At 43.5% G+C, this 13,710-nt stretch overlaps 1 protein-coding gene across 1 annotated transcript in view; it reads right to left on the bottom strand.

Moving 5' to 3' along the window:
- The window catches only part of CTSB (cathepsin B), a 58,562-nt gene extending 45,166 nt beyond the window's left edge, over window positions 1–13,396 (bottom strand). Inside the window, exon 1 of the mRNA XM_085862372.1 lies at window positions 13,268–13,396. Coding sequence (XP_085718498.1) covers window positions 13,268–13,361 — 94 coding nt within the window. The 5' untranslated portion in view covers window positions 13,362–13,396. The remainder of the gene's footprint in view (window positions 1–13,267) is intronic.
- Between the last annotated feature and the right edge of the window lie 314 nt (window positions 13,397–13,710).

Genomic DNA, 13,710 nt, shown 5'->3' with positions numbered 1-13,710 from the left:
CATGTACCTCGCACTATGCTGTGTCATCATGAATGGGTTGTAAGTGGACATGAACCATTTGTTGAAATTGACACGTACGTCTTGAAGTCGCTACATTTTTTTTTATTGTTTCACATTTACAAAAATTTTAATTTTAAATATTTTGTTTTTTTAATGAAAAACCTTATGTTGATTGACACTGATAGTTGTTAAATCCATGAAGACTGTCCGGATGAGGCCATTGACAGTTGGTTTAACAATTACAAGGGAATGTGGCATCTCGATCACAAGACTCATGTTCAACCAACAACTAGCAACGCTATGGCCCAGTGAGTGAGTCAGTTGCACAAGGAACTTTGGCACAGGAGGAGGCCATTTGGCCCATCATGCCTGCGCTGTACCAACCCCAGCCACCAACCATGCACACAAGCCAATATCCCGATACCGCTCCATCTCTGATGCATACAGGTACCGATCTAAATCCCATTTATAGTTAGCCACCACCTCTACTGCCACTACCTCTTTGGGGGATGCCATTCCGTGCATTTTAACCACTCTCTAACTAAAATACCCCTGCCGTAAAAACTGTCCTCTCATTTCTTTACCCTCAAGCAATGGCCCCTGGTCCTAACATTGTCCACTTTGCTGAAAAATTTCACTTCACCGATCTTGTTCACACTCTTCATTGTCTTAAACAACTCTATCAGATCCCCTCTTAATCACCTCCTTTCCCATGTATAAAGTCCTGGCTCTTTCAAACATTCCTCATAGCTTAGCCGAGTACCTTTTCTTATCTGTAATCCCTATTTTCATCATTCTTATCCATCCTCAGCACCTTGCATTTCTTTCTATTAAACTGCATCTGCCAATTTTTTGACCGATCTATTAAGGGATCTTGACTTTCTTGCGTCTGATCACCACCCCCTCTGCTATGTACCTTACCTCCAAGCTTTGTAATCTGCAATTTTCAAAGCTGCCTCTTAACCCCACAATCCAAATCGTTGTTGTAAATTATTAATAATAATGGTCCGAGTAATGAACCCTGTGGTACCCCACTACTTACTTCTTCCCAGCAAGACATCTTCCCACGTCTCACTGGAAGAAGTAAGTAGTGGGGTTGATCCCAGTAAATAAAGCTATGAGGCAAAACATTGTGGACATTTGTGGGGCAGCTGAATAAATAAATAAATAAAATGATTCGTGCAACCAAATTTGCAATGGCGTCTACCCGAAGAGCAACCACAATGTCTAAAATTTTGCGAGCCCTGACAAATGAGAAAGGGGCTTTTGTCTGAAATAAACCATGATCAACAAAACAAACAACAAAACACAGTTGTCCATTTCCATTCCTCCACAATTTCCTCATGTCTGAAGCCGAATAAAGCTCGTTTTCTGATCATCCTCCCCCCCCCCTCCTCAGTGGATCAATTACCTGAAAGTGTGCCACCTTCATGGACAAAATATTGAAACCACCAAAAGCTGTGCCACCACTCCTTATCCCTCCCAGAAAACCTTTCCTTAAAATGGACCTCGGTAGAGGTGAGAGTTCAAATCAGACTACCTGAAGCACAGCATTTTCCCGGAATTGTCATGATGCCACCCCCAGGCAAGTACAAGCTGCAATCTTAAGGCAAGGGCAAAGGGTGAGACCTTCCACCACCGACTTGCATACATCTGGTGCCTTCTGTGCACAAGTATTGTTGCTGCGTTTACAGTTAATCCATCCCATGATCAAGCTTTCATTTTGCAGTAAATAAAATTTTTAACTGCATCGAAACAATGATCAACCATGAAACGTTCGTACTGTGAAATTCAAATATTCAAACACTATTCGTACCATGAAACGAAGTTGCTTCGTCACGTACTCGAAAAGACCAACAAGGAGCCTTTGTGCTGAGATTACAAAAACGAATCGACGAACAATTGATGCGCCTGAACAGAAAAGCTTAGTTTCCAGAATGTCAGAAATAGACATCTATTCAGGTAGGGGGGGGAGGGTTGCTGTGGTCTAAACAGGCAATGAGAATAAAGTAAAAGGTCTTCAGCTTGGCATACACATGGACGATGATCGATATTACGCTGCGTGGTTTTACTTACAAATTTTCCACAATTTTTTTTCCATCCTATTTTCTCATTAAAAAGCTTTTAAGTCAGGGTTGTGGGAATGGTTGAGTGGAGCAGCAAGTATAGAATGTCCACGATAACAATGCAGAGAGGTTGACATGATACTTTAAATGAATACCAAGGAGCTTTTAGGTGAAACAGATGAGGAGGAAGAAGAATAAACATTTTGTGAGTGCTCAATGCAAACTGGTCGGTGGGGGATGGAATTTTTTTTTTTCTTTGCTTCACCTCTGGCCTGTGTCCGTTTGCTCTCTCACTTGTTCAGCCGTCCTCAGCTCCTCCAGTAACCCCCTCCTCGTTAAACTCCCAAAATCCAGGATTTCCACACACCTCCCTGTTTGGTTCATCCGTTCTTCCGTTTGTGGAACCACATTACGGAGACAGTTCAATCGCAGTCTTCCTTCCAGGGAATGCAGATGGTACGCCACCATCTCAGATGTCATTCCCAATTCCTACTCCCCAAATATTTTCTACCCCCCCCATGAACCCGATCCTCTTGTACTTGCAGGTTACTGCATTTCTTCTGCCCTACTAGGCATCCTCAGTCTCTCTTCTTTGCTTGGCGCCACTGCCCTACTGCCTGCATGGTGCCCTTTTACCCTCTGTCAATCCGCTCTTCCACCAGCTTAGATTTTGTAAACAAATAAAAATAATACCCGTGGAAGAAATGAGTAAAACGTGTCCCAAACAACCCCGCTCAGAACAATGCACAGAAACCCAACTAACACTCCAGGTTGCGATACAGACAGAACCACAGCCGGTCACACCTACTTAGCATATTACCAGATGTTTCAGCGCCTACGTACTCAAGACCTTTGCACAGTGAACCGTTGTCTCATCTCAGTGATAAACTAGAGGGGGAGCACTCGGTAGAGGGCAAAACCTCTGCCGCCAATACTGCTAGGTCACTCAAGTGAACCTGATATCCTATTCATTCAATTTGACGTCAACAGTGCTCACAGAGTTATAGTTTGCAACTTTACCTTTTACTTTTAACTTTTACATACTCAATTCATTCGTCATAACTAGATTCCTTGAGACAGAAATTGATTTTACGTGGGTATATCCACCTGAAGTTCCAATATCAGCCGCAATTATAATTTTGGCATGTTTTTTTTGTTGGAAATCACTTAAAACATGTAGAAATGCAAAAAAAAAAGAAATCGAAATTTTGTTGAAAAAAAAGTTGCAAAAATTTTTTTTCTCTAACAATTTCTTTTTGGGGGGGGTGGAAATCACTTAAAACATGTAGAAATGCAAAAAAAAAAATTCTAATATTTTTTCAAATTGGCCACCATAGCGGCCATATTGGATTTTGGAACAAGTCCAAAATCTAATGGCATGATCCTTGGACCAGACCTAACCCCTCCACCAAGTTTCGTCGAAATCCGTCGAGGAGTTTTTCCATAATACTGTTCACAAACAAACAAACAAACAAACAAACAAACAGAAAGGGGTGAAAACAGTAACCTCCATCCTCTTCGATGGCAGAGGTTAATCATTGTGTAATAGATGATTATTTAGTGCAGTTATTCATTGTCTTGTTCATTACCATCTCTTGCATAATTTATGCTTTTTGTATTTATGTGAAGTTTAAATATCTTCAATCATATTTAGTTTAAAGAGCAGGTTTTTGGTCGCTGATGACCGTGTGATTCGAAGGTTGTAAGCACATTAATAAACGTGGGCTATTTATTTTCTTACATTTGAAACTCAAAATATGCTAAAATTAACTTTTAAATCAAAACTTTTCTCGGTGATCGAAAAACAGACCGGAAGTTACCAAAGATGCTATGACGTCACGTTCTCCGAAAACTTCGTGAACATTCGGAAACAGCGTGTGAACAATGGCGAGATGCGAATCGGAGAGCGATTTCAGCGGCGATGAAATTGAGTGTGTTCATTCCGATATTGCTGAGGACGAGTCGGAGGATGATGGGAATTTATACGATGGAGTTTCTGGCCCTGAGCCATATAAATTCGAGCCACTTGCAAGTGCCAGAAAACCGCCTATTCCGTGTACAAGTGGCAGGACTGACTGTCCGGCAGTTCACACTGACAGACTCCACCAGACAGATTGGTTTGTAGATTTTCATTTTCTTGTTCGATAATATCTCTTCTGGATCTGATTTTGACAAATTTCCCTGACAATATCTGCTGCTCTTCCTTCGCTCCAATTGGTTCTTCTGACCACGTCCTTGTTAAAGTGGACATCTCTCTGGCTGTCATCAGAGAACCACCTCACCGCCGTCGAGTCTGGCATTTCACTCAAGCCGACTGGCAGGGTCTCCGAGCAGCCATCAAACTTACAGACTGGTCTCCTATCACTACTTTCTCAAACATCAACTCATCCTGGGAATTCTTTCAAAGAAACTTGCTCTCCCTCATGCACAGATTTATCCCCTCTCGTGTTCAGTTGTCTTACCCTTCCTCCCGCCCTTGGTTTACTGAAGCTTGTGGCGAGGCAGTTGTCCTGAAACAACTTGCCTTTGCCTCATGGAAAGCAAACCCAACTGAGGGCAATCTCAGTTCTTTCCACAAAGCTCGGAACAAGTGTGTATCTACCCTCAGGAGAGCCAGAAAACAACATCTTTCTCATCTCAAGTCTGAACTCTCAGACCTCTCTCCCTCCTCAAAATCCTGGTGGCGTTTAATCAAATCTGTTTCTGGTGTATGTTCCCCCTCCATCCCCTCCCTTACCTCAAATGGCCGCACTGCTGATTCCACACGTGATAAAGCTGAATGTCTAAACTCGGTGTTTGCAGCTAAATCTTGTGTCCCAAACCCATCACTATCTCTACCCACTTTACCCAGTCGCACCCAACTGTCCCTGGACTCTGTATCCTTTTCTCCTGACAAGGTGGAGAGCTTGCTTTCAAACCTCGAGTCAGATTCTGCAACCGGTCCAGACGGCATCAGCCCACGTGTCCTCAAAGCCTGCTCTTCTGCTCTTGCTCACCCTCTCTCTGTTCTATTCACCCTCTCATTTTCCCAAGGTCATCTGCCATCTGCTTGGAAATCTGCTAACATCACTGCCCTGCATAAAAAAGGTGCAAAAACAGATCCCTGTAACTACAGACCAATCAGCCTTCTCCCAATCATCAGCAAGGTTATGGAATCCATCATTGCTTCAGACATGAAATCCTTCCTCTTCTCCAATGGCTTGATTTCCAATCATCAATTTGGTTTCAGACCAGGTCACTCTACCCTGGATATGCTGCTACTGCTCTCCCATCAATGGATGGAGGTCCTCAATGCCAGACAGGAAATCCGAGCCGTATCCCTGGACATATCACGTGCTTTTGACACAGTCTGGCACCCTGCCCTACTCACCAAACTCTCTTCCCATGGTATTCAAGGCCATCTCCACTCATGGCTCGCAGACTTCCTCTCCTGTCGCAGTCAACGTGTGGCCCTAAATGGAGTTCTTTCATCCCCTCTTCCTGTGCAGGCTGGAGTTCCTCAAGGTAGCGTTCTGGGCCCTGTTCTTTTTCTGGTTTTCATCAATGATCTCTCGGACTCTCTGGAAAATCCTCTATTTCTCTTTGCCGATGACTCCACCCTCTGCCGTACCATCTGTCATCCCTCAGACCGGCAAGCAGCAGCTTCTTCGCTCACTGCAGATCTGGATAAAATCACAAACTGGTCCAACACGTGGAACATGTCTTTCAATCCACACAAATCTCACACTCTCACTATGTCTCTTCGAAAGGACCGTTTACAAAACCCCCGCATCCACTTTCTCAACAATCCACTGGAAGAAGTCTTTTCTTTCAAGCTTCTGGGTCTCACTATCTGCCATGACCTTTCCTGGGAAAGTCACATTTCCAACCTTGCCTCAAAAGCCAGTCGCCGACTGGGAATCCTCCGTCGTGCAAAGTCCTTCCTCGGCCCTCTTGAGCTCCTGACTACTTACAAAGCTTTTGTCCGTAGCCTGATGGAGTACTGCTCTCCCCTCTGGGCTGGTGCTCCTGCCTCCCACCTTTCTCGACTTCACGCTGTCGAAACCAGGGCTTTTAAGATCATTGGCATCTCCCGCAATGAAGCTGAGTCTTTGGGCCTCTCACTCAATCACCGCAGGTTGGTCGGTGGTCTTTCTGTCTTCTACCGACTCCTCTCCAGCCTTGCCCCCCTGCTCCCTCGCCGATTTGTCCCAACCACATTTCCACAGGGGCGTCAAGGTCCGCCAACAACCCCCTTCTGGTAAAACTACCAAAATCACGAATCACTGCTCATCTTCACTCTTTCATTCCTCTTTTTTCCCGCCTTTGGAATAAACTTCCTCACTCTATTCTTTCCCATTCTTCCCTCCAGGCTTTCAAAACAGCTGTTCACCACCACCTCTTATCTTCCCCCATCCAAATCCTCGATCTTTTCTACCCCCGATAATCCACCCATGCCCACTTCCTTCAATTCTCCTGTTTTCCTTCCTGAAAGTCCCTGTAATGTCCATCTTCTCCTCGCCATGTTCCCCGTCCCATCCCCATCCCTCTCCCTTCCACAGTTCACTTGTGTCTGTTCCCCAATGTTTTGTCCCTTCCACTCCCACCCCTCTTGTCTCATGCCTCCTTGCTGTGAGTTGTGTGTTAGCTCTCATACGAGCCTCGACCAAGGTATACAAAAAAAAAAAAAAAAAAAAAAAAAAAAAAAAAAAGATGCATAAAATAATGTAAAGTTTGATTCGTCTGTGACTTGATATAATATTTGTTTTAACCCTCTCGTAGCCTGGTGTTGGCTCAGTGGTTATGGTGGTGGCTAGGGATCCTCGGGTCCTGAGTTCAAGCCCCGTCGGCCGCTGAATTAATACACCAGGGGGTTGACTCAGCCTGTCATCCTTCCGAGGTCGGCGAAATGAGTACCAGTGTACTGGGCCGGTGTATACCCCGGTTAAAATAGGTGTACCATATCCCTGTGTCGCAAGAAGCGACCAGGGTTGCGTCAGGAAGGGCATCCGGCGTAAAACATGTGCCAAATCAATATGCAGATCATACGGATGATCCACTGTGGCGACCCCTAAAGGGAGCAGCCGAAAGAAGAAGAAGAAGAAGAAGAAGAAGAAGAAGAGGGGTTGACTCAGCCTGTCATCCTTCCGAGGTCGGCGAAATGAGTACCAGTTCCAGTGTGTGTACTGGTAGAGGGACACTGCATCAGCGACACAGTCACGCTTCAAGAAATGATAGCTACCCTGGCAGCTCAGCTGTCATACGACCACCACCAACCCTCTAGTCACTCAAGAGTCAGAAATCGAATGAATCAATAATGGACCCAAATATAATGGACCCTTGGTGTTGAAGTCTTTCTGACAGCTGAGCTTGACCCCAGCGAAAGTAATGATGGCGTGGCCGATGGGGAAGAGATTCTCAGCCGCGTTCCCCATTACGGGTCACAACGTACGGATTTCCGGATAGTGATGAATTACTCTATTCTAATAATTTCTCGATTTCTTACGCGCATTTATAGATAAACACAATGCCCCAATCCTTGAGAGGTGACACAGTGTGAGAAGATGAAGCAGGAACCAGCTGAGGAGGAGAAGGCTGAATGGTGGGCACAGCGTCACGCTTGTTTTGAAACCGAGCTCACTCATTGCGTTGCCTTCGTAATCCTCGGCTGTGAAATGGTCACCACAAATGACAAGTCTATCCAAAGGGTCCTCTTTACCCGTTTTCTTTGGGGGAAAATTCGCCCGTTTTGTTTGTACAAATCTTATCCACTGCCGGCGAATGTTTGATTCCTTTGGGAATCGGTGGGAGCGATTACCCGTTTTCCAGCCATTTTCGCAAAACACGACGATACACGTACGAGGGATTTTGTACAAATATCCAAATAACTTTGTTCTGCAATAATTCAAAATTTAAAAAAAGGATAATATAGACAGTTGCAAGCTCAAAATAAGCGAAAGAACGGCCCGCTCAACTGGACACTTCTTCAATGAGAGAGTGAGCGACGCATTCTTTTGGAGAACGTGACGTCACCATCCGTATATGGGCACGCGGCTGTTTTTTTCAACGGCCTCGAGAAATAACAACTTCGGAGTTAAATTTCATTAATTTTCCCAATAGTTAGGCAACCACAATAGTTTGCATCGAACTATTTAATGCACATACAATCATATTGATAAATTTTCAGAACATGTTGGTGACCTGCAAACTGCTCTTTAAACTTGGATCAAGCAATCTAATAAATAAGATTCATCGGATGTCTGTCTGTCTGTTTGTCCGCGGTTTTTTTTTTTTTTGCAAGGACCGCTGGACAGACAACCACCAAATTTGGCACACAGCCAAAGTCCAATCCGGTGAATGTCCAAAGGGAATTTTCATCCACCACCTGAGCCTTTAAAGATCACTTTTCTGGCTTTTTCATTTATATGCGATCTCATTGGTTAACAACTTTATTTTTTCCTCTATTTTCAATTTTCCTCCACAACCTTTAAAGACCCCGAAAAACCATAAGACCTTTTTTTTTAACATGCTCGAGTGAAGACTTTTTACATACTTGGGAGTTAAGACCCAGAAGATGCAAAGACCCATAAAACCCTTAAGACCGTTGAATTGCCCAAATACAATTGAGACACTTTGAAACCCAGAATACCCTAAAGACCCTTTGGAAACCAAAGACGGTTAAGATCCCTAAGACTCTTGAAGACCTCCAAGACCCTGAGGAACTTTTGAGATCCTCAAGTCTTTTGAAGACTCTTAAGACCCCTCAGAGTCAGAAGACCTCAAAGACCCTTAAAACCCCAATGACCAGTAAAACCTTAAGATCGCAAAGACACTCAAGGCCCCTTTACCCACTGGCGTTCTGGCTCTCCAGTTCAATATAGTTTCCCCTACCCCATCAGTTCTCCTGCCCCATTCTCAGCCCTGCTACTCCCATTTCTCAACACCCCTCCCCCTCCATCCCCACCCAGGCAATGCCGGGTAACCCTGCTAGTTTAAAACTAATAGTCTAATAATCTAATGGGATGCATGAAAGCCAGATCTTAGGTTTGATAAAACCTATGTGTTCTAATTCAGCAAATTTTGACATCAGTGTCTTCATGATGATGCATCAAAGTGGTTGCTTCAATAAAGCAATACTGTACTTAGATCTACTTAAAGGTGAGGTGGAGTTGTTCAGACTGGTGTGCAAGGGAAGGAAATGGGCGAATGAGAAATAGACTCAAATATTTTGCCAAACTAGTGGGCCCGTTGGTCAATTGGACCAAATTTTATTGGTCTTCACGAGGCTTTCGCAAAAAGAACCGATTAACCAGTTCAAATAGATTCCCTCCATCGGAACCGAGAATTGAACCCTAAATTATACACAACCGATTACCCGCCTGTACCAGTTCCAAGTCTCCGCAGTCGATTCCTCCAATGCCTTATCTCACTTTGTCCATTGGTTCAGCAAGTTATATCAAAAGCTTCTGTCATTCTTTACAAAACAGACAAACACAAGTCCGTTTCTCTGTGTCTTGTTTGTTCAAGTTGTGAAGAAAATGAGCAGACACGTACTCACTGTGTGCACGTGAATCGGACTTGTCCTCCCGGGATCCGACAGACAGCATTAGCCTATTAATCTGTATAGAGTATTGTGAAATTACAAAATAATCATATTTCTTAACAGCAAACACAAAAAAAGTTAAGAGCGATCGAGGAAAGGTCATCCGTTGCCTTATATACCGCCCAGGTAAACCGGATTCAATTTTTCCGGAACTTTGGATTAATTTGAAGCAATGTTTACTTCTTTGGCATGACTTGTACAATATAAAATCATTCCACTGATTTTATTCACTCAGGAAGATATATTTTATGCTCAAGTTGTTTCTCTTTATTCTCTCTGCTACTGAAGATGGATGGATGTTATGGTTTCATCCCTGTTTGTCTGTGTGCAGGATATTTCAAAAAGTTATAGAGACGGATTCGGACGACGCCAGTTGAGCAAGTTGAGTGTTTGACAAGGACGAGTTGATTAGATTTTGGTGAAAAATCGGAATCAAATTTTAAGAAACGCCCAAGTCTAGTCTTCATGGCCTTGTAGCATGACAACACGATAAATATGAATCACTACAGTCTCCAAAGCCAGCCACCAACGAGACATCATGCATTGTACAAAGTCCTCTCTTGGCACACCTGAACTCCTAGCCACCTACAAGGCCTCCATCCACACCTTGATAGATTACTGCTGCTCACTTTGGGCTGGCTCCCCTGCACTTTACACTGTGGAAACCAAGGCCTTCAAGATCATTGAAATCTCACGCGTTAATGCTGAGTCGATAGGCCCATCGCAGACAGGTCAATGGTCTCTGTCTTCTACCATCTTCTTCTGGTCTTGCACCCTCTGCTCTTTCCATGAATTGTGTCCCCTCCACCCCCAAGTTTCTGCAGGGCACATGTGGTCCACTGGAAACCCCTTTCTGGTGAAACTCCCAAAATCCAGATTCACTGCTCACCTCAATCACTCATTCGTTCCTCTTTTTTTCCAATCTCATTCTTCCCTCCAGGTTTTCAAGATAGCTGCTCACCACCATCTCAGATCATCCCCCTTCAAAAAAACAGGATATTTTCTACCGCTGTTAAACCCCTCCCACCACCACCCCCACCTCCAAATTTCCAGTTTCTCCTTTGTGAGAGTTTGATTCTTTATTCATCTTGTCCACCCATTGCATCCTCCTCAACCCCTCATTCTTACCCACATCCCAAGTTTGTCTGTCTCTGTCTATTTTGTCCTCCTTCCTGCTGTTGTGTTCGTTCGTTCGATCTCTCGTCCCAATATGTTCATGTTCTAGCTCTTCCACGAACCTCGACGTGGTCTACAACAACAACAAACTAGAAGGGCACTCGGTAGAGCGCATACCTCCGTCACGTAATGCCTGATCCACGAGAACATATCGGGCCCAATCAATACATTTTTGAAATATCAGGCTATGTATCGTTTTTGGCCCAATCTCTCAATGGTGAAGAATCACTTAAAAAATTCTAGTAGTAGGATCCGGATCTTCACCAAAATCTAATCAGTTCATCCTTGTCACACACCGAACCTGTCCACAAAGTTTCATCAGGATCAGTCCACAACTTTTGGAGATATCCTGTACACAGAGTCACAGACAGACAAACAGATAGGGGTGAAAACATAACCTCCTTCACCTTCGGTGATGAAGGTAAAAAAAAAAAAAACAAGAGCCCAGAGTCAAACTAAATCAAAGTAAAGTGTCATTCTTGGGATGAGGTTGGCAGTCAAATGAGTTCATCAGCTACCAATCAGCAAGTATGGTACACAATGCGAAGCATCATGAAGCACAGCATCTTCCTTTGAGAGGACCCCCCCGCCCCCAGTCACAAGTATTATACAGGATGGCCTGAAAGTCACTTTACCCCTGCTAAATGTCTTGCACCCCCCTCGCTCCCTTCCCCTCTATGGTATGTGACAACACTGACCGATTAATGATGGTATATGTACATTTAAGGAGTTTAAGAACCAATCCTTCACTGGGGAGGGGTAAAACAACTTTCAGGTCACCCTGTAGAAGTGAAACCACTCACGTTCTACAATATTTAACGTAACCAAATCGTACAGCCAATGTAAATTGAATACAAGCATTAATAGATTTTTTTGATTTTTTTTCTCTAATGAACACGTAGGGAATGATATAACAATCATGCACCCTCCAGGTTATTTTCCAGATCAGTAGACAGGGCCCTGTGGGATAAAGGTATGCTGGGATGGTTTCTGGCTTTGGAGACAGTGGGCAGTCAACAAAAACAAGCTCAAATGAGAAAAGATCCTCGTCCTCTTAACGATGACGTCATAAAAACGAATATTACGTCATTGCGATGCATCAGGTTTGCGATAAATTATAATCTGTGCTAATGCCCGGCTTGATTCCCGCAAACAAAATTCAAACGGCTTGCCTAGTTTCGGAGATAATGGTATAGGCGATTTCCATTATCGATGATATTATGACGTCAACTTTTTTTTTCTAGGAAGAATTTCCAAAATCGGAGATGGTTACTGCCTGCGCGTGGGCTTTCTGCATATACATGGCAAGTTTCACGAAGATCCGATGAGAACTCTGGGTTGTGAAACAAAAAAAAATGTCTAAAAATAGGAATGACGTCATAAAAATCGATATGACGTCATAGTGATGTATCATATGTACGGTAATTTCATCTCCGCTAATGCCCTGTTCGATTCCCGCTAACAGAATTCAAAAAGCTTGCCGAGTTTCGGAGATAATTTTTTTAGGCGATTTCCATTAGCGGAGATATTTTGACGTCATAACTTTTTTTTCTCGGAGGAATTTTCAAAATCGAAGATGGTTACTGTCTGCGCAGGGAATTTTTTACATATATTTGCCAAGTTTCAGGAAGTTTCGATGAAAACTGGAGGCTGTGAAACACGAGATCGAGATCCTCCACGAGGATCTCACAATTCAAGTGACGTCACACAAACTTGTATTCATTGTCTCGTGATTCGACATAGTGCTGCACATACGTAGTACTGCAAAAAAACCCACATCAGGTTAAATTAAATAACTGAAAAAAAAAATATATATATATATATATATATATATATATATATATATATATATATATATATATATATATATATATATATCGTCCTTAAATGAATTGGAAAAATTACAACAATACGGAAAATAAAAATATAAATCAAGTTTATACTTCGAGGAGAAAGCGATCGATACATTTATACAGGTACATAATGTACAGGGAAATTTAGCGCAGGAGGAGGTCATTGGGACCATCATGCCTGCGCTACACCAACACCAGATACCATCACCCGTCCACACACAAGCTACCAGACAGCGACAAGTCCCTGCCAACATCCCCATACCCCTCCACTTCCACAACTTCCAGCTACCTATCTAATTCCAATTAAAACTTATCTCCCGTTCCTGCTGCAAACTACCTTTCCAGGGAGACCATTCCACGCATTAACTACTCTCTGAATGGAAGACCTGAACTCTTCTCTTGCTGACTCCGAGGCCACGGCCACCGGTTCTACGTCTATGTATTTTTTGCTGAAAACCCTCCTGCTCTCACCTCGTCCGTTCAGCCTTCATTCATGTTGAAACGAACGACACCACCACTCATCGTTATGATAAAAAAAAGGCAAACAGCACATGGATTTCAGTGAGCATGACACAAAATCGTGTACAAACCTTGAACAACAAACAACGGCGCGTTCAGAATAGAAGAGCTTCTGGGTTTGTATTCGAAAGAGGGAGCGCAGATCACATGAGCGTCGTGCGTCATGCGTCACGAATATTACGTTCGTCGTGCGTCATGACCACATCGTGCGTCATGAATATTAATTAGATTCGATTTTCCTCCTCTCGCAGTGAAGCGGCGTTTACAGATCTGATAAATTGGACAAATGAAGTATTAACGGGAAGCACAAAGCGAAAAATGTTTGAAAAATCGTGTGCGTGAGCGGAAATCTGATCGAAATATAAATCTCAACGCGAGGATGAGGTAAGCACGCTGCGACGACTAATACCACCATGGCGTCTATACAGTGGCTAAGCGATGAAAAGTTTTTGAGAATGAGCCACCAAGGTAACAATTTGAGAACGCCCTTATCCGCAATAATAATCGAATCAAA

Source organism: Eptatretus burgeri, chromosome 17, assembly GCF_056783735.1.
Source record: "Eptatretus burgeri isolate ZD-2024b chromosome 17, Ebu_testis_v1, whole genome shotgun sequence".
Classification (NCBI taxonomy): Eukaryota; Metazoa; Chordata; class Myxini; order Myxiniformes; family Myxinidae; genus Eptatretus; species Eptatretus burgeri.
Note: the sequence above shows the minus strand (reverse complement) of the source record. Positions and strands in the feature narration are given on the sequence as shown.